This window comes from Aythya ferina (genome assembly GCF_964211825.1).
Source record: "Aythya ferina genome assembly, chromosome: 9".
Taxonomy (NCBI): Eukaryota; Metazoa; Chordata; class Aves; order Anseriformes; family Anatidae; genus Aythya; species Aythya ferina.
In genome coordinates this window covers 16,693,531-16,714,319 of record NC_140305.1, presented here as the reverse complement: position 1 = coordinate 16,714,319, position 20,789 = coordinate 16,693,531, and the positions used below count along the sequence as shown (strand labels likewise).

The 20,789-nt window shown below is 51.1% G+C and overlaps 1 protein-coding gene and 1 long non-coding RNA gene across 3 annotated transcripts in view; both read left to right on the top strand.

The window, feature by feature from the left end:
• Positions 1–1,270: 1,270 nt before the first annotated feature.
• LOC311441349 lies at positions 1,271–7,668 on the top strand. The gene is made up of 5 exons (XR_014695895.1): positions 1,271–1,456; positions 1,865–2,062; positions 3,275–4,869; positions 6,343–6,519; positions 7,197–7,668. It is a non-coding gene; the product is annotated as an uncharacterized lncRNA (long non-coding RNA).
• Positions 7,669–9,187: 1,519 nt separating this feature from the next.
• CCDC50 (coiled-coil domain containing 50) overlaps positions 9,188–20,789 on the top strand; it is a 40,287-nt gene continuing 28,685 nt past the window's right edge. Inside the window, exon 1 of one of the 2 annotated variants that reach the window (XM_084529344.1) lies at positions 9,188–9,370. In XM_084529344.1, coding sequence (XP_084385470.1) covers positions 9,322–9,370 — 49 coding nt within the window. In that variant the 5' untranslated portion in view covers positions 9,188–9,321. The remainder of the gene's footprint in view (positions 9,371–20,789) is intronic. The other variant, XM_084529345.1, reaches the window with a different exon arrangement.

Here is a 20,789-nt window from a genome sequence, read left to right as displayed (position 1 = left end):
TGTACTATACTTTGGCCAAGCTCTGACTTGTACATGCACTCCTAGTGACTCACCTCTTGTGCTTTTTTGACACTAAATCATGCCAGATTACCCAACATAGCTTCATCTGATGGTACCTGCACTTCATCTTAATTAAGAGACAATGTCATTTCCATGTTTGGGCTTTTGGCTTCTGATCCCAGCTCTCCCTACATCTTGCTGTGCACTTTGTGTGGTTTTAATATTCCTTTTAATATTTATTTTTTACTAAAATAATGTTGGTTTTTGTTGTTGTTGTTGTTGTTGTTGTTTTTTCAATAAGTGTCTATGAAATTGAATGGGACATTTCCATTAAGGAATACTTCCCTACCGAGGAAATAGTGTTTTTGTTTGTTTGTTTGTTTGTTTGTTTGTTTTTTCCTGCAGAGATAATATATAGAAATAAAACAAACTCATCTTTCCTCTCAGCCTTATGAACTAATGATCAAGCAGTTGAAGTACTCCCCTTCCTTCTTCACCAAGTCCTCTTCGGACTGAAGGACACATACATCCTACTGGGGGTGCTTTTTCAGCCACCTCTCTCCCCAAGCTGCCCGTAGCAAACTGGTCAGTAGCGAGCAGCCCCCAAGAAGCCGAGGCCGTAACATGATGAGCACCACCTTGCACAGGAGTCTGGGGTGGATGGTCCTGTAGCTCTGCAAGTGACCTGCAAACACAGTGCAGTTATGAGGTGGTTGGTGTGAGGTATTACGCTATAGTAAGATGCCCACCTGGGAAATATCTTTGCTTTCAGCCCATTTGTCTCAGTGCTGGAAGTATTATTCTATTTTATTGTTCTTACATATTTTATTCCCAACAACAGTCTCCACATTCTCTCAATTACTTCACTCAGTGATAATATCTCTATACCATCCACTGAGCACGTGTGTCTACAGCTCAACGATAGTGAGAACCTGAAGGTGGGAGCTCCATCCCTAGCTCCTGTGGTCCTAATTTGTCTAAGTCTCTTCACACAGAAGTTTCTGTTTTCATAAAATTATGCAAACATCAGGTAATTCAATCCAACTGAACTGGAAAACTGACCAGGGTGGACAAAACCAGCTAGCCCACAGGGTGGGAATGGAGAAGACCTGTCCCAGGCAAGCTGGATGCCACTAAACTCAGCTGCAATGCCCGAGGGCATTAACAGACCTTAATGGCCCTGAGCAGCTCCAGCTGGGGCTTCTACCCATGCTCTCTGCTGCAGGCTGAGGAGCCTCATTTAAGCTCAGCCCCGGGCCACATTCCTGTTTGAGCTATGCTGGAGGGATGCTGGTCAGTTGTATCACTGCCCAGAGCACCTACTGCTCTGGGTGTTGAACTGGAGGCTGAACAAGGCTCCTGACTTGACCTCAGACCCATCCTGTCACCACGTATGTCTGTTGTTCACTGGGGTGTGTTGGACCCTGGTTGCCACTGCTGGACCAGGTTCTGACCGGTGGGTTGACTTCTACCTTGACCTTGGATCTGCCTCATCCCCATGGACTTTCCTTATGACCTGGCCTGGGTTGTTGATGGAACTTGGCTGCTGTCTCTGGACCTGTTCTGCTGGCTGTGTTGCCGCTTGTGGCTTGCTGATCCTTAGGGGATCCCTGACAATATCTTCCTCAAAGTCTTGAGATTCTTTCTGTGTGCTGCCCGCTCTTTTCTTTGCCCGGAAGAACACCAGATCTGGGGGCAATAAAGGCTCTTGGGTATTCTGTATGAAACTCCAATTTCTCTGAAGTCACTTTGAGCTTTGTTTCTAAATTTAATGGATATATCTAGAGGAAATGGAGTTCCCAGATAACCAACCTTTAGCTTAATCCCAAAGCAGTAACGCTTTTTTTTTTTTTTTTGGAATAAGCCTCAGACTAGAGGAGTTCAGCAACTTGCAAGATGCAGGAGGCAGTGTTGAGCTGCTGCGAGTAGGAGAGTCTGAGCCTTGCTTAGAGTGGCAGGTTTCCAAACCACTGTGTATGCTGTGCATTTGGGATTTGAAGAGAGGGAGGAATTTTTCTTTTCCAGTGCTTCCTGAGAACATTGCATGCATCATATATTTCAGGTGAGCCTCAGCAGAGTTCATGGGCTTTGCTGTGGTCTTATGGTCTCCACTTAAGCTTTGCTTGTTTGGTCCTAAAGTGAACAACCTGCTGTGGGAGGACCTGTGGGAAAAGAGCCTTTGCTTAAGGTTGGGAGAAAGGGTGTGTAAACTGTCCTGCAGCCTCTGCACCAAGGATGGGACTTGGCTGAGACCAGGTGTCTCAGCTGGTGGAGACAGGACTTTATTCTGTGCCACATGGGGAGACTCCTGTTTCTGCTCCGAGCATTTCCAAGGATAAAACAAGGGTGGGGAATGATAGAGTTGGAAAAAAGGAGGGGTCGTGCTCCACATAGGGGAAGGCAGACTGGAGGCATAGCAGCCTCAGCAAGAGGGAGGAGTTAGGGAGCTGTTAGCAACAAGAAAGGAGAGCTGCCCTCACAGCAGGGGTGAGGTGAGCTTCGTAGAGGAATTCAGAAAGGCGTGAATCATTTTGCTCCCATCCTGAGCAGTGACTCGCAGTGCATTTCCCCAGCCTATTGTATACCCCTACCCCCTCTGTCCACTTGTATGCCCACTAAAACATTTCCCTCCTCGGTTGCCCAGTCCCTGTGGTCCCCTAGTGCCTGTCCTTCCCTGCATAACCATCATAGACCTGACACCCCTTGTCTCTCCTCTCTGCTTTATTCTTGCACCCGTCTGTCCCTCTTTCTCTCCAATGGTGCTTCACTGATAGGAATCAAAGGAGACACTGAAAAACACCCTGCCCTCTTCAGTCTTCATTCTTTGTATGTTTAATATCTGATTTCTTCTCTGCCTGTGTCACTTCTACCCCAGGGTGAACCTGGGAGAGCAAAGCCCACTCTGGTCCTGTTATTTAGAGCACTACTGGAAGGTGCTCAGATACCCTGCTGCTGGCTGGTGCAAAGCCTCGGACAGCACAGCACAGCTTCACTGCAGAAAGGAATTAAAATAATGTGCGCATAAGCCAGAAGAGCAGCCCCCCTTGCAGCTCCCTGAGAGGAGGGAGTGCATAATGGGGAGGGAGATGTAGTTATAAAATGAGATTCTCTGTTCCTCAGGGGACTGTTAAAACCAGTCAATATTTATGAAGCTTTTAGTCTGACTCATGCAATTTGTTCCCCCTTCTACGTGCTTGTCTTTGGGACTCAGCTGTTGCTTGGCCTGTTACTGACACAAAATGAGATGCTCTGGTTTAACTGTCTCCTTGCTTAGCGAAAGAAGAGACGAAGGTCCCAGGCAGGGCATGAAATGGCTCCACTTGTCACCTCGCTGCAGCCAGCCAAGGGAGGGCACAGAGAAGCATCACCAGCTCCCATCAGAGAGGGATTGCACTGGAGAGAAGCAGTGCCTCATGGTTAAGGCAGAGGAGGGCAAGAAGTGCAGCTGGTCTTCCTGCCTGCCTTTCACATCTGCTCTGAGGACTGCCAGGAGACCGTTCAACTTCTTAGAGAACAAGCCAGCTCCAAAGTGTTCTCCTGGAATGAGGGCCGAAAGAGCAATGCAGGACTGTTAAAGCATGGGATGTGGGGGGAGGCAGCCTGCGGAGAAGAAACTGGGACCAGAGACAGTCGAGATGCTGTTTGCACCTCTGCCTCTTAATCCTAAGCTGGAGCACCTCCTCCAGACCAGATCTCAGTCTCCCATCCCTCCTCAGAAAGGGTTATTTAGCTGAGCCAGGATAGTGTCCTGAAGTGGCGTGATCTGGAATGACCTTGTTACACCATCAGTTTTACTCTAAATTTGATCCTTCTGTTCTGACTCACCTTCTGCAGGCTGAGTCCATCCCAGATGATGTGTGAGCAGTGTCCCTGAACTCAGCAGGGACTCAGTGCCCAGTAAGCGATGCTGCGAGGTTTCCTTACAAGAACAGTATTACCCTACAGAGGCTAATCTTCCCTGGCCTACAGAAAGAGGAGGAAGGCTGAGAGTGATATGGAGACGGTGCTGGTTTTCAGGACATCATCTTCCCTCTCCATCAGCTTGTAGGACATTAGAGAACAGCCACTTGTGGAAGTGGTAACTGAGTTAACAGATCAGTACACAGCAAACAAGATGTGATTTCTGCCCTGGAGCTGGGACTTGCCCTCCACAAAAGTAGTTACAAGCCCATTACCCTGCCAGCAGTGACAGACCTCAGCTCCTTTTTTTATAGAATCACAGAAAGGTCTGGGTTGGAAGAGACCTTAAAGCCCACACAGTTCCAACCCCCTGCCATGGGCAGGGACATCTCCCACCACATCAGGTTGCCCAGGGCTCCATCCAGCCTGGCCTTGAACAACTCCAGGGATGGGGCATCTGCAGCTTCTCTGGGCAACCTGCTCCAGTGCCTCACCACTCCTCACAGTAAAGAATTTCTTCCCAATATCTAATCTAAACCACCCTTTAGTTTAAAGCCATTCCCCCTTGTCCTATCACTGCGCCCATGCTGGTTCTGGGGCAGCCTCTGCAGAGCTAGCCTGTTCTGAGCTGTACTCAGCAAGCTCCAGCACCCCAGGGCTGCTGTCAGTGGGGCACCGTGTGTGTCCTCCAGACCACACCACAGCCACCAGCTGGTAAAATTCACAGCCTGCTGTACGTGCTGATGTGTACTTGGCAGCTCCCCGTGTCACTGAGGAGGAATGAACTGCCTCTCAGTTGTCTTGTTGCAAGTGTTGGGCTGAAGATGCTGAATGCTACCTGCATCAAGGACCTCTGTAAGGATCCTTTGCTGTGGCCAGAATCCTTTGTACGGGAATGTGTGTGTGTCCATCTGTCTCTGAGTGTTTTGCCTGGATTTTGCACATTTCTACTTCAATCAACAATTCTCAGTAAGTCTAAATTGAACACAGCCTGTACGTGTACTTGGGGCAGCATGGCCATAAACGAAACGGGGTAGTTTGCTGCTAGAAATGCTCACTGGGGCACTTTTAGGGCTGTGGAGGTCAACTCTGTCTGCTAATGGTGCCAACTTTCACGCCATCCTTCCCCTTTCTCCCTCTTCCTCATCTCAGTTTACATCATATGGCCTTTTGACTTACTGAGAAATACTTGTTTTTTGTGTTGGTATGTTTTTATTTGGAAAATGTTCTCACTAATGGTCACCCAGGGGAGGTCTTGTAGAGTAAATATATCTGTTTTGTTTTGAGGAAATTTGCATAGGCAACCATAATACTTGCACTTCTGAGAGTCTGTCTTCTCACCTAGCCTGCCATTTGCACACAGGGCTCCTGAGACTCTCTGGTAGCTCCTGCACAGGCAAAATGTGTTTTGTTGAGTGAACATCAATGCTTTGTGGATGTAAACTTGTATGTACAGAATCATGACTTGAAATGAGGGATACCACTGAGATTTGAGGGTCTATCCATCCCTCACATCACAAAGCCCTAAAAGTGGCCTTGGAAATCAAGGCTGGCAGAAGTGATAACACAAGATTATTATTATTATTATTATTTTTTTCTAACCAGCAAAGTATGGGAGGGTGGAAATGAAAAGGTGATCTTAGGTAAATTTAGCAGTTGCTCACTGTGGAATATGGCAAGCTTGGTGCCATATGAGAGCTGCACTGACTTCAGCCCCCACCAAAGTCCTTCCCACGACATCACTGTTGAAATCTTATCCAGGCAGTAGTGGCTGAGTAACTGATGGCAGGCCAAGGGGCTTCCCCACTACCTGCCACTTTTATTAGGTTGCTTCTGCCTCTGTTGTGCAGGCTTGCAGGCAGCTCCCTGTGGAGCACAAAGAGAAGAAGAAATATCTGTTCTGGGGGTTTCTGTTCTTCTGACCTGTAAGAGTAAATGAAAGCATGAAGCACAGCAGATGAGGGAAAAGTGGTAAATCCACCAGTTTTAGTATTACTTCTCACTTTCTTCAGTGCAGGAGAATTTTGGAACGCTTTTGGTCTCTTTTGCTGATGTGAAACTTAACTGCTTCGTTGGGGCTGGGGGTGAACTACTACCCTTGCAAATGCATATGTAAAATTGCGGGCACAGATGCCGAGCTCATTTGCACACTGCAGTTTCCTGGGCAGCCTGTGCGAACATCTGATCTGTGCGTGTAGCTGAGCTGTGAGCAGCATTATACCTGACTTCCTATTATATGGGTTCTCTCTCCAACTGGAAAGTCAGCGAAAGCCCTGTAAGTGCACAGCTTGCGACTTTCATGCTGCCTCCCATTATGTTACACGTAAACACAGATTTTGTTTCCTTTGTTCTTCTGTTGCAATCACTCCATTCACTACCCCTGGCGTGCTTTGTTTTATAATACCCTAATCCTTGCAGGCTCCTTCTCCACTTTTCCCCCAGGGAGCCTGAGTTGAACCCTTCAGCTACCTATGGAAATTGCACACCTGCTTCTTGGTGCTCCTTGCCAAGTACTGTAACATCGCTTCCTCTCATCGGTCCTTTCTAGCACAGCACTTGAAGCCTCTCCTAAAGTGCATCTTTGCTTGCTTAGAAAACCCTCATGGGTTTTGGACACAGGTTTGTATGGCATCTGATATCCCAAAACACCTAGAACCATTTTTTGCATCTTTTTGCATTGACCAGTAACTGACACACACGTTCCTGCCCGTGGGATCATTATTCTCTGTCTGCCCCCACAACAGCCTCATCAGTCGGGGTTAGCTTTGCAGCCATTAAGGAAACTTTAACAAAGACTGTTCTGCTGAAAGAGAACATCTTGATGAGGCCCAATTTATTTCACAGTTGTTATCCTGCTGACCTAAAATGACAGCATGACACTTGGAGCAGTGCCCGGTTTATTTAAGAAGCGAGCACAGAATTGTGTCTCGTGGCCTGCAGAAGGAACAGAGCAGCACAAGGCACTCCCAGCTCCTGGTCCTAACAGCTCCCACCCCCAAAATCTCACTGTGGCTTTTCTCGGGGCCAGTCCAGATGGCGTTGCTTTTAGCTGTTTTTAATAGTTCCAGTCTGTGCTTCACACATCCCTTCAGGAGCACGTGGAGGGCTGGGGGGAGGGCATTGTGTGGTGCCCCAGGATGACATGTCTGCTGTTTGGGGCAGCACTGGATGCCTGGAAACAGCTCTGGAAAGTGCCCAGGCTCTCTGGGGACTGAGACTTGCCCAGTGGCACGCTCCCAGCCATCACTGACACCCTGCCTGCAGCTGTCTGATAGACCACACTCCTCTCGTTGCAGTGTGCTTGGTCCTCAGGGTCTGCCACGGGGGGAGATGGGACACAGTGTGAGGACGAGGGGCTGGAGTCGCAGGCTGCAGCATGGGGAAGTCCGTCTGTGTCACAGTAAAAAAAGAAATGAGAAAAGAGTGGAACAGTGCTCGGAGAGGTCATGCGATCTCTAGCCCTGAAGATCCTTAAAACTCACATGGGCAAGGCCCAGAGCAAGCCCATTAAATTTTGAAGTTGGACGAGAGCTCTGCAAATGTCCCTCCCAAATCAAGGTGCTTCATGGAAGAGGAGTTAAATGTGTGCCGTGAACTTGAGCTCAAATTCTGGATCAGATTCCCAGCTGCTTTTGTCCTGGGAAATGAGATGGGCTTGTCTTCCTATGAGATTAAGCTCTTGTGAGAGTTCCTGCTTTTACAAAAGACTGAATCGTTTTCTTATCTTCCAGTGTTTTCTTTTCTTAAATAAAGTGGTTATTTTTCCTAGCTTTATTGGTATTAATCTATCCACTGCGATGTCTTTTGTCAAGCTAGGTGCTGTGCAATTTGCACAGGAAAAGCCCATGTCAATCTAGCAGAAGGGACACCTTCTGTGCTTTTGCCTGGTAGCAGCAGTTTTTAGACACAAGTGAGAGCTGGGAAGGTGATCTGAGATCTGCCACAATTAGGAGCCCTTTGGGAACATAAAACATCATTGTGCCGCGGTGCTAGCTCCACATCAGTAACACATTTCCTGGCTCCTGCTTAATTCTCTCTCATCTCCAGGCCCCCTGTGGTCATTCTCATGTTTCTGTAGGTCTTTGAAACCTTCTGTAGTCTTCAAATAATTCATGCCATCTTCCAGCCTCAGAGTTTTCATCTGAGTGTCCCCAGATCAAGCTAAGATGAGAGAAGTTCAGTGTCACAAAGGCAAAGATAATGCTTTGTGTGGTATGCAGGGCCTTGCGCTGGGGAATGGTGCTGAGAGATGCTGCTGGCTGGTAGCACTGGTTTTACTCATGCTGCCCCTCACAGGAGGCTGCTCCAGCTCTTCTGGGCTCTGGAGATGTTCCTCTTGTTTCCAGCACCGAGACCTCAGCACCATGCACAGTGTCGGCCTGAAGCTTCCTCAGGCCCTAGCAGAGGTCACAGCCCTGCTGCTGTCACCCAGCAGGGTCTCCCAAGAAGCAGCGTGTTTGCTTGATTAAGGGAGCTGGAGAAGGCACGAGGAGCCACGTAATTTGTCTAGTGGAAACCAGGAATGGCAGGAATTTTTACTAATTTGCGTGGCTGGCTTTGGCCTTAGATAAGATGGTACAAATCCATTACAGGAGACAAAGCAAAGAGCTGTGTGCACAGAGGAAAACTGAGGATTTCTGGGATCCAAAGCTTAAAGATCGTGTTTGTGAATGCAGGGCCCAAACGCTGGCTGTGATGTATTAAAGGTGCTGTGTAAATGCGAACGCCTCAGGCTCTCAGCTTGTTTTGTCCCTTCTCATACCTACAGGGGGCAACACGAAAGCTGGGGAGGGACTCTTTGTTGGGGAGTGTCAGGACAAAGGGGAACAGCTTTAAGCTAAAAGCGGGCAGGTTTAGATTAGACATTAAGGAAGAAATTCTTCCCTCAGAGGGCGGTGAGGCCCTGGCCCAGGCTGCCCAGAGAAGCTGTGGGCGCCCCATCCCTGGAGACCAGGCTGGGTGGGGCTGGGGGCAGCCTGGGCTGCTGGGGTGGAAATAGAAATAAAGAAGAAAAGAAATAAAGGAGAGGAGAAATAAAAGAGAAGAGAAATAAAGAAGTAAATAAGACATAAGAAAGGAAAAAATAAATAAATAAGGGGAAAAAAAGGGGGAAGAACGATAAAAGAAGGGGAAAAACGGGGGAAAAAGGAAGAAAGAAAAAAAAAAAAAAAAAAAAGAAAAAGGAAAAGGGACAGCAGCAGGCAGGGGGAGGCCGCGGGCGGCAGAGGGGCGGCAGCCCCCGCCCCCCGTCCCGCCCCGTCCCCCCGCCCGGCCCGGCCCGGCCCGGCCCGGCCCTTTCTGTCCCCTCCGCCGCCCCGTACGGCCGCTGGCGGCTCGGTGCGGCGGGGCGCGGCACCGGGAGGCACGGCACGGAGCGGCACCGGCACCGGGAGTGGGAGCGGGAGGCACGGGGCGGGCAGCATGGCCGAGATCGGCATCGACCAGTCCAAGCTGCCCGGCGTCAAGGAAGGTAGGGCCGGGGCGAGCCCCTTGTGCCGCCGGGGGGAGCTGCGGGGACACCGGGGCGGCACCGGGGGACACTGAGGGGGCACTGGGGACACCGGGGGGACACCGGGGGGACACCGGAGGGCACCTGAAACCCCCACCGGTCGCCCACCCTCTATCAGGGCTGGGGTTGGTTCTGCAGCCCGTGCTCCCCAACTTGTTTCCCTTGCTGCTCGTTTAATCGTTCTTAATTTCATTTTAACCAAATCAGCCCGAATTTGGCTGTTTTGGCTAGTCGGGAGCTGGGGGTGTGTGTTAGTGAAGGGAGCTGACCCCTCGCATGCCGTGGTGCTTGTGGACAAAACCCCACAGCTGCCTGCTGAACTTTCAGGGCTGAGCCTTGGTCCCGGTGGGTCATTAGCGAAATTGTTAATGGGCATTAATGAAATCACAGCCGGTCCTCTCGGTGCTGCCAGGGGCTCATCCTTAGAGCCCGCCCGGCGTGGTTCCTCGAGGAAATTAACCCGGTTAACCTCAGCAGCGGGCTGATAAGGTTGAGTTATCAGCCCGGGCTCACTTGGGGTAGCTCAGTGAAAGCGTGGCGATGGGGTGAAGTTCATCCCGTCCCTGTGAATTCCCACCTCTGGCATTTCGGGAGCTGTTGGTACGGGAGCTGTCGGTACCCGATAGCGCTGGGCTTAACGCGCTGGCCCCAGCAGCTCTGGGGGCAAGGTAGGTGAGGCCTGAGCTGCGCGGTGCAAAGCCTCAGGCATGTTTCCTGCTCGTAGCTCCGTCATACCCGTCTGTTTTTGTTGTTTTAAGGGTTGATTCAGAGCTATGCCGTGGATTAGGTGCTGTGTTAACACCAAGCAGGCAAAGAAAAGCATCGCCTTCCGTACCTGGGGGGACACGTTTGTTGTTCCTGACACAGAAATCACTGTTGATCGTTCAGGAAAGACTTCCCCTTTCTCTGTGTTGGGCAAAGGTCGGCTTGGTCATTCATTAACAGCTGAGCACGGTCCTGCTGCGTTGGTGTGGTTCCAGTACTTTGTTCTTCACTCGCTCCCCTTCTGGAGGGGGGTGTCTGTCTGTCTGTCCATGTCCAGCTTTCCTCCCTGGTGCCTGGGACGGCTGCACGACAGTGTCGTCCTGCTCCTTTGTTGTGGGCTCCAAAGCCGCTCTACAGGCGGGGTCGTTTCCCTGCAAGGATGGCAGGGAAAATCCGATGCCCGTGACTTACTGCTTACTTTATTTTATTTATTTTATTTTTTATTTTTAAAGGCATTTATATTAGCTGAAAGCGTGGTGTCGATGGAGCTTTGCTGGTGAAAACTGCTTCAGCCAGTCCAGTTTACTTAGTGGGCAGGAGTTTACTGCTGTAAGATATAACCTCAAAACACTCTCCAAGCGTAAGCTACAGCTTGGTGCTGCAGCCTGCTGTTACCAAGCCGCTTTTTCCAGGCATGCAGAGTTCATGTTCTGACCGCTGTGGTCAGTAAAGCTCTTGTAAGACGTTTGCTGAAGGTTTTGGTGGTGGCTGCAATATGTGGGCTGAGCATCTCTGCCAGTATTTCCACTTGCTTCTCAAGTGCCTGTGACATTTTCTCTTTTCACAAAGCAGCTTTTGCTGCGTGCTCCTTTGACCCTCCCCGGGGGATCGCTCAGCTGTCTGTGTGTGGATCTTTTTTTTTCTTTTTTTACTGGAGGTCTAATTTGCGAGCCTTTCAGGGACAAAAGCATCCTGGAAATATAATTTTAATTAGTTACTTATAAAACGAGTAAGAAAACTGGCTTGAGCTCTGCTTGGTCTCTGTTTGTCTTTCCCCTCCTGATCTCAGTGCTGGTCTGACAGTGCTGAGGAGAGAGAAGGGAGTCAGGGGGCACAGTGGGAGAGATCCTGCACTCTGGTCCAGCAGTACCCAGCTCTTTGGAACTGTAGAAAATTGCAACAGCTTAAGTTTTTATTTCATTTTATTTTTAATAGCATTAAAAAAGTATAAGGCAATGTGTCTGTGTCAGTCATTACAATCAACCCAGCCACACTGCTGCTTAAGCTCCAGTCTTGACAAAGGCGAATTGTCACCCCCACCTGCGCTGCGAGAGGCACAGCAGCACTGCTCACCTTATGATTTCTATTTATTGTTTAATTTGACTTCCTGAAGCTCCTGATCCGTACTTTAAAATGCTGCTGGTTGTTTCCCAAACGTAGAAGCAGAAAATGCACCTCCAAGTGCTGCCACAGGGAAACAGAAGTTGGACAAGAAAACCCTGGGGCAGGCAAACTAGCTGGCTTTAGCGGACATGGAATAAAAGTTTGCTGTAAGCATCTGTCTTCCTCCCGGCCACAGCTCCTTCCCTCTGACCCCTGCAGCTTAACCTGACCTTCACTGAGACTCCTGCAACAAAAGCCTGCTGGGGGGAAGCAACAGAGGGACGGGTACCTCTGGGGACAGCCTGCTGACCTGATGGGTTTATGGCAGGGCTGGCGGTGTGTGCTCAGCTGCACGGCGGTGGAGGAAGGAACTCGACGTCTGTCAGAAACGCACGTGGGTTCAGAAAGCTTCGATGGCTGGCACGGTATCTGGCGAGGAGTGTGTGGGGCTGGATTCTGCCTTGGGGTTTTTCAAGAGGGGGGTGTTGAGGGGTGAGCTGTCAGCCGTGTTCGTGTGAAGGAAGGGTTCAACTTCAGCTGGTGTCAGCGGAACAGCTTTGAGAGAGGCTGATGGTCAGCCGGGTCACCGTGAAGCCACCTGCACCGTGCCCTTTGGCTCCAGCTGATGTTTTTTTCATGGAGCCTGATGTGCAGTGTCGCAGCTCTCTGCTTTGTGACTTCCTCTGAGAAGCGCTCTGAAAAATTCAGGCGAGCTGGATGGCTCGAGGGCAGCAGGGCGGTGGAGGCTGATGGGACGTGGACACAAGATTTTCTTTCTAGGTCACTGGTTCATGTCCAGCTCTTCTGAGTAATAGGAGGTCTGTTTTTCCAGTGTGCATGAATTCAGTAGCTGCGGCTGTGGTGCTCGTTTTGCCTCTGGTTAAAGCTGGGTGAAAGTTTTATTATGCATTCAGTTGTTCTGGGTCTGCAGCACTTGGCAGAGGAGATGGGCAGGATTAGCATTTCATGCTCGTGGCTTCAGAGCAAGCAGGTCTGCCTCCTCCCAGCCCTTAAATCCTTGCACTGTCCTCCGTGAGCTGCCATGAGTGTTGTACCAAGGCAAAAAGATTGCCCAAAAAGCAGACTTTGGCAGAGAGAAGCTTCCAAACTCAGGTTGATGCCTCCTGCAGACAGAGATTTCCTTAGCTACTGACAGCAGAGAAGTTTTGGGGCTGGAATAAAGGGTGCACAGCCTGTTTTGTCCCAAGTCCTGGAGGTGGCCAGGAGGCAGAGGGAGTTCCCAATACTAGGACGTTGGCTGACTCCCGTTGCTGCTGCCTGAGCAGTGCCTTGCGGGCAGCATTGTGTTTACTGGGACCGTGGGCCTCTGTTTAATCTTTAATTTCCTGTGGCCGTGAGCAACATCAGAGGGCTCATGTGTGCCAGGAGGAGTTTGAGACAGCAGGATGGGCCCCTTGTGCCCTCAGTGGGACTGCACGAGGAAACCCTGCTTGGGGAAACGCCGGGCTGTGCCTTGGGGCTGCGTGAGATGCCTCTGCTCTGCTGGAATTAGCCTTGTTTTTCTTCTTGCTGAGAGATATCCAGCCCGTGCGAATGTGGCGATTTATGGATGAGGTGACATGTCCCCTCCCTGCTTCCTTGTCCCCTTCCCAGCGTGCGTGCAGCCGGCTGGCTGCTGAGCGCTGGTTTGAAGGCTGAAAGGCTGCGGGGGGTGGCTGAGCTGCTGCCAAATCTGCTCTCAGAATTCAGAACTTTAACTCCGCTTTCTGGCATCGTGCTTGCTGCTGACCTGTCCTTTTGTCTTCCTCTGAAGCGACGATAAAGGTGTTTGCCTTTCTGCTGCCCCTGCCTTGCAGTGCATTCGCGGCCCTTTGCTGGGCATTGCCGCCTGGGAAGGCAGGGCAGATCCCCACAGGGATGCTCAGTGCTCTCCTTACTGTGCTGGATGGGTTTGGGCCGCAGGGAAGTTCATATTTCCCTTTGAATTACAGAAATCGTGCCCTTTGCACCATGTCTTAGTATGTGAAAAGACACCACGCTGCTTGGTAACGCTGTAAGTGCTATAAGGCCTTGGCGCAATATTGCAGCTGGGAGACCCTTTTAGCAGGGCTATCGTGAGCCTTGCTTTCAGCAGAGAAGGCCCGGTGCTCTTTTTCCTTAGCTACTGACAGCAGAGAAGTTTTGGGGCCAGAATAAAGGGTGCTGGTGGGGTTTGGGCTGCGCGCTCCCTGCAGCCCTGCCTGCGGTGAGTGCTGTTCAGGACAGAAAGCCGAGGTGGGTTAGCAGGTGACTCGCTCTTCTTCACTTCTCTTTTCAAAGGAGGTTTTTTTGAAATACTACGTGCAGCGAAATGCTGAGGTCATGCGTGTGCACGTGCATGGTTCTTACTTTCGCCAGCCGTTCTGCTGAACAGAGTCAGTGCTCGGAGGAACGGGCAACAGAGGAAATTTATATGGGCTAAATATGCGATGTTCAGTCAGTGCCCAAATGTGTGGGCACACATCAGGGTGGCATGGGTGGAAAGCCTGGTGCGCATCGGGATGGCTTTTGCTCTGCGGAGGTGTCTGAGTGGGTGCTCCTGCTGCAGGCATGGAAACATTACCTGGGGCATCCTGTCAGGAAGGAGCTTCCCTCTGTTCTGAAGCTGTTTGTTTTTGTTGTTTTTTTTTTTTTTTTATAGGGTGCTGGTGTGGAAGCAGGGATATATGTCCTAAATTCACCAGTGTCTCTTGTAGCCTTCTCCATTGGGGCTGGGGCGAAGCAGCAGAGGACAGCAAGGAGAGACCTGGGACTTTTCCAAGCCGCCAGGGTGTTGGCTCTTCTCGTGGCGCACAGGGAGCGCCGCTATTCACAGGGCTCTGCTCTCCTGCAGGCCTTGCAGCCGGCGCCAGGTTTCCGAAGGAAGTTGGTGTTGGGAAGAGGCTGGGCTCTCCTGACGTAATTCACAGTGCTTGAGGGGCTGGGTGCTTGGCTGGGGCTGCGTGGCCCTGCCCGTGCTCCCCACAGCCCCGATCCTGCAAGGAGGAGCAGGCAGCTCTGCCTCCAGCCCAGCTACCTTGTGCTCCAAGCTGTTGGCAGTGCCTGGAGTGTCAGATCTGGCCATGCAACAGGTGAACCTATTAGGTCCTGATTTTAGTCTTTTTCTTTCTCCCCCTCCAAGCTGTATGTATACAGTACCACCTAAAGGTGATTTAGCCCTCGAAAGGAAAAAAAAAAAAAAAGTTTACTTCTGACTGTCTTGAAGCTTGTTTTGTGTTCTCTGTGTTCTCCGGAGCTGACTAATAAACGTGGAGAGCTTACATGTGGGAAGTGTGTGTCTAGGGGGGGAGAGTGCCCGAGAGGGGCTGGCAGAGCAAAAACTAAACAAGAAAAGGGTGTGGGGGGTGTTTTAAAAATGAGGCAGAGCATCCCTGACCTGTTAGGTACAAGATGACTGTCCTCACAGGGCAGAGAAGGCTCATCTGCAGCGTGGGCAGCAGGCAGGAGTGCTCCTTTCTAGGAAGAAGGAAGCTGATAGGAATCTGCAAGAACCAGAGCTGGTTGCAGCATCGGTTCAGACACCTTCAGCTTTGAATGCAGCAGTTGGCCGGGTTTCCTGCAAGCCCGGGAGGCTGCCCTGAGGCCCATCCTGCTGGAGCTTCGCTTCTCTTGGTATCAGATCCAGATGAATGAAGCCTGCGTGCTGATGCTGCAGTCCGCCCAGCTGCAGCTCTGGTTTAGCTGCGGGCCTTGGAGCAGTCTCAGGTTTGACACCAGTCACCTGGGCACGGAAAAGAAAGTGGTGTTTCTGCTGCTGGTTCCTCTAAATGACAGCAGGTCCTCCGGGGTGTGAAACCTCAGTGTGAGGTTTTCAGAGGAACTAGAACTCTTCTTGGCACTTGGCACCTTGCCGTGGGCGGTAGCTTTTCCGAAGTCAGCCTTGCACAGCGAGTATTGAAAGGGCACTGAGCAGTGCCTCTCTGAATCCCATCTCCCTTGTCTTTTCTGCATTATCTTTTAGGGTTAAGCTGGAAGAGAAGCCTGGGAGAGCTGACGGTTTGAATTATCCCGGCTCCGTCTCTGTGGTGCTGCTGTGTGAGCTTATTCACCACTGCCAAAAATTGGGGGTTTTAAAATGAAGCACCCACAATCCGGGGAGCTGTGGCTCCTGAAAGCCACCCCGAAGCACAGGGTGGGACTGCCAGCCCTCTGCAGAGCTGCTGCTGCGCTGAGCAAGGGATTTGGGCTTGCATGGAGCAGAGAACAGAAGTTTTGTCTGTCTGGGAAATTAGTGTGTCCTTCCAGCACTTTTGTGTAGTATGAAATCGCTGAAAACGCCGAAGTGAAAGCTGCTTAACAAATCAAAGTAAAATACGGTAATCGCTGTTGAGATGGATGAGGGGGAGAGGAGCGTATAGAGCGCAAATCCCTTGAGATGCGAGCTCCATGCCTGAGCAGTTTTCTGAGTGGGTGGCTGCTCAGCGTTGTGAGGAGACTGTTTTTCTTTTTCCTTCCCTTACACCGCTTGAAATGAGTGGTGTTGGGCTTAGAACTAAAACTGCCATGACATCCTGTTTGGGGAGGAGGGGGGAGAGAAAGGGGAAAAAAAAAACACACACACAAAAATCCTCCTGAGAAGAACAGCGTCGTATGATCTGTGGGACACCACTGAAGGCATGGCTTACGGCTATAATAGGGTTTGTGGGGACATCTGTGTGAGCCAGGGATTTTGGTCGGGGCAGTGGTGGTTATTTTGCTGTGCCCCATGGTTGGGGGCAGTGGTGCAGGTCGGCTGATGGGAAAACTTCCTTCTACTTTCTTCTTCTTTCTACTCTTAGGGTGCCAAAATACTGTATGTGTTCAGCTTCTCCAATGTGCCTGCACTTGTGGAACATGAGGCAGCAGCTGTAGCAGCAACTGGGGGGGATTTTTTTTGACTCAGAGTACTCCAAATCTGGAACCCAGCGGGACCTGGCTGGAAGGGCTGAGTTTCTGAAGCATGTGTCAGTAAGTCCTGAAGGCTCAAAGTCATTATCCAGTACGTGTACAAGCTTGAAGTGCTTCAGCTCAGTATTTTCTTCTGAAAATATGGGATGTGGTCTTTAACATCCTTGACGTATGAGTTGTGTCTTAAGCTTGAGGGATAAAAAGAATTGCCCTTATCTAGAAAGTCTGCAGGTGAAGCTACGTAGGGTGGAGTTATCCAACGGTGAAAAAGATGTCAGCCCTTCTGTAATAAAGGCAGAACAATACTTTGGGGTTTTTATCAAGTTTTGTGCTGGGGCATGGTCTAAGATGACCTGAGGTCCCTTGTGGTGCTACTTTCTGCAGTCTTAGGTATCTCCAGCTTCCTGTTTGTGCTGTGCAAGCTCATCACCTTCTGCTATGGAGTGCTCAGCAGATGCTATCTCAGCTTGAGGACTGCTCTACGGCATGGTTCACAGCCGGGTTTAAAGGAGAGACAATGCCAAGGCAGTGGCCTCAGAGGGCATTTTGTGGAGGGAGGGCTGTTGATTTCCATTTCCAGGCAAGTTGAAGGATCGACTCATGTTCTGAAGGTTTGGTTCAAACAATATACGTGGTCTTCCTTTCAAAGCATCGTTTGGGCAGGTGAAAGCTGGTTGCTGGAGATGGGTGCAGGCAGAACACAAACTCCTGCCCTTGACCACGAGGCATTATCTTTAGAGCAGCGAGGATAACCTCCTTCCCAAATCCCAAGCTGTTTTTAGCTTCCATGCTAAGACTGCCAATAAGAACAAGACAAAAAAAAAACAACCTATGGTTCTGTGAAGATATTTCTTGCTCCACATATTCATCCTTTATAAAGCGAGGCAGAGACCTGTTGTTTGGCTGCCGGTGGGGCCGCCCAGCCTCCTCATGCTGCCTCGTAGCTCCTGGTTGTGCACGCCGTGCTGAGGGGCAGAAATCCCTTCCCCAGGCTGCCCTGCCCGTCACCCAGGGGCCGGCTTCTCCCTGTGCCGAGTCTGATTTCCTTGGCACCGTCTGCCCGGGCTGATCGAGGCCCTAGGAATGCCGTCTGGAACTCCAGCTCCAGCAGCCGAGACGTGTCCCAGCCAGCCCAGGCGCCACGTGGATTAGCATGAGCTCGGGGAGCTCCTGGTGCCACGGGAGAGGCAGGAAGGAAACGAGAGGCTTCGCTCGCTGCTGCCTTGGGGTGAGCTGCCGATGGGTGTCCTGACTCCACGTTTCCTCTGGAAACTGCCCCCAGTTAGCCCCTCGCCCCCGGCTGGGTGCCAGCTCGGTCGGGCTAGCTGGGGTTCAAGGAAACCATCTGCAGATCTTGGAGCACTTGCCTCACCCAGACCAGGCCCTGCTGCTAGGAGTCCCTGAGGTCCCAGCTTCTCTTTCTCATCTGTTTTTTTTTTTTTGTTTGTTTGTTTGTTTTTTGTTTTTTTTTTTTTTTTTAATAACTCAGCATCTACCCGAGATCACTGGCTCGAAACGGGCTGCACTTGCTGCTCTCCACCGAATCAGTCAGCTCTGCAGGCCTTAAAAAGTGGTTTTAGCTGCTCAAACTGTTTTTTCCTGTGTCACTTTTGCCCCCCCCCCTCTTTCCTCTTGTCCTTCGCTTCAGGATTCAGACGCTGCAGATGTTCGGAGCTAAGCGTGACTCACGCCTTCTCCTTTATTTTATGAATTATCCAGCGCGTGATGTCAATGGGGAAAACGTTGGGAGTGGAGGGGGTGGGAGCAAGAGATTTATTTATTTATTTATTTATTTATTTATTTAAGGCCCCAAAGGAAATGCTTGGGGTGTGCGTGTGGGCCCTGGGGCGCTGTTATTAGGGCAGCACACACCTTTAGGGACAAGGGGTCCCTCGTGGGTGCCGCTGCTGCACAGGGTGATGCTTCCAGCCAGGCTTCTGCCCTCCTCCTCCTCTGCTGGCACTCATGGCTGTGAAAACGGCTGGGCTGGCAGCTCCTTCCTTCACAGCTGTGCCAGCAGAGCACAGCCCAGGCCGGCTCCCTGCTGCGGCAGGGCAGATTGGCTTAATCAGGCTATGGCAAACCTGTTGTTAATGTTTCACGCTCCGCCGGGCTCGCCACTTGGAGCCTCTCCTATTGCAGCCCTGCCGCTTGTTTGGCCGTCTGGTGGCTCGCAGCCAGGGCCCAGAGATGGGAAATGAAGTTAATTCGCAGCGGTGAGCGTGCGTTAAGCTTACCTTTTCATTTCTCAGCCGTGCAATTAGGGAATAGGGGAAGAGATTTCTATCCCCCACGGCACGAAGCCTCTCGGAAAGGAGGAGCTATGAGGCTGTTGTCCTTGGGGCCGTCCTATTTCTCAGCACGAAGCCAGTGCAGGTAATACCCAGTAATGAGTGTTGGGGCCAGGCTGAGGCCGGGCAGGGGGTGAGGATTCGTGTTGCTGAAGCTTTGTTTCAGACCACGTCTGACCTGTCTGCATCTCCAGCTATCCTGAATTTCCCTCATCGTTGGATGCCTCCTGAAGGAAGGAGGGCTGGCTTTCTTGGCCTCACCTGCAGTTGCAATCATGCTTGACCCAGTGCCATGAGCACCAGGTCGGGTCTTAAGGGAGCGCTCTGCACTTGCCATCACCCCAAAACTTGGTAGGGAGCTCCAGGTGTCCCCATCCCATGCCACATGGCTGGCAGACAGTGCTCTGTTGTGTTAGTAATGGCATGTTCTCCTCTTCCTTTGCACATTGTTCTGAGGCTGACGAGACTTGGAATAATGTGCTCAAATGAGTTAGAGGCAGCCAGCCCTGCCAAGTTTCTGGTGGTGACGAAAGGTCTCCTTGTGCCTTCTGCCCTGCCAGCAGCACAGAGCGAGGGCTGTGCGCTCCAGTTGTCCGTTTTGGGGTTTAGAGGAGCAGCTTAACATGGTGTCAACATGGCCAGGCGGCTGCTTCAGCAATCTGCAAATGATTCCACGCGTGTGAGCAAACCCAAGGGCTGCTGCCGCCCTGCAAGCTCGCTCTGCTCGCTTTCCTTTGTAAGCTGGAGGCAACGTAGAGCCCGCACACCTGGGGGCCTCCTGCTTGCCAGTGCTGGGTGCCTCTGCCCCGCAGTGTGCGCAGTGGGAAAAGCCATCCAGGTGGTGCCCTGGGCCCTGCGTGCCTCCTGCCCTTTGGTGCTGAGGTGTGGGCGGCACAGACCCGTCCTGGAGTGCCCGGAGGGAGCCTTGGGCCCTGCTTTATGTCTCGTGCATCCAGCAGCTTTCAGCTGTGGCCTGCGGGAAGCGAAGACCAGAGGGCTGTGTGGTTTTGGTTTTGGAGATCCGTGGACTTCTTCCAAGAGATCTCTGGAGGAGCAGCTAGAAGCAGGCCCATCTATGCGGTACGACAGTATATGCACCTGGCCTTCTTGTTTAATCAATCCATGTTTGCTTTAGAAAGCTTTTAGTGAGCCATCATTCAGAAAAAGGTTAAAAAGTCCCCGCTGTCTTGTAGGGATGAGGCTCACTGGAGGAGGTGAGACCTCTGGGGGGTTGTTGCAAGGCTGCCAAGAGAAGAGCAGTGGTGTTTCGCCAGGCCCTCTGCTTCCTCACCTGCACACCAAGCATGTTTCCATCACCCTGTTTTTTCCCAAACAAATAGAAGAGCGTAGCTGGGTGTGGGCAGAACAGAAAAAAATCTGAGGTCTTCTTCCACATATGTGCCTCTCCAGGGAGGGGAGCGTGGAGCAGAGATCTGCCAGCACCCACGGCGTTGAGATCAACAAGGCAAAACTCTCCAACGCGATGGGGAGCAGAGCAGCGAACGGGCCTGTGCGGAGAGGAGTTGGGAAGGGCTGGAATGCGGTTTCACAATCTTTGCAGCAGCCTTTAAGTATGTGGCTCTGAAATATTTGTCCTTGCTCCTGTGCTCCCTTGTCTTGCTCATCCAGCTGTTCATGCAGCTGTGCGATGAACTTGTTCGCAGACCTTGCAGTTAAAAATAGCACTTCCCTCTTTTTTTTCTTTTTGGGTTGTACTGAGATGCCTTCGCTTAGCCCTAACCTGATGGCAGGGCTGAAGCCTCCGAACCGGAGGTGCCCTTCCAGCAGGCTGGATGATACTTGTGTAAATAGAAGATGTTTTTTTTGTGATCATTTTGTGAAGCTGCAGTAGTATTAGGGATGACAGAGATAAAGTCTCTTTGCACAGGACCTGTCCCCATGCCCCATCCCATAAAAATGAGCCTGTGAACCCTGGGTGCGCTGGGTATGTCACCTGTGAGCAGCCCTGCTGCCTGAAACCCAGCTGTGCTTTGCCAGCTCTGTGGCTAAGGAAGCCTTTCTTTATACAGAAAGGCCAATTGCAAGTGTTTCGGTGCTGCTCAGTATTTAGTATCCTCTTTCCTTTTTTTAAAAGGAGCTGCAATAAAAAGCAG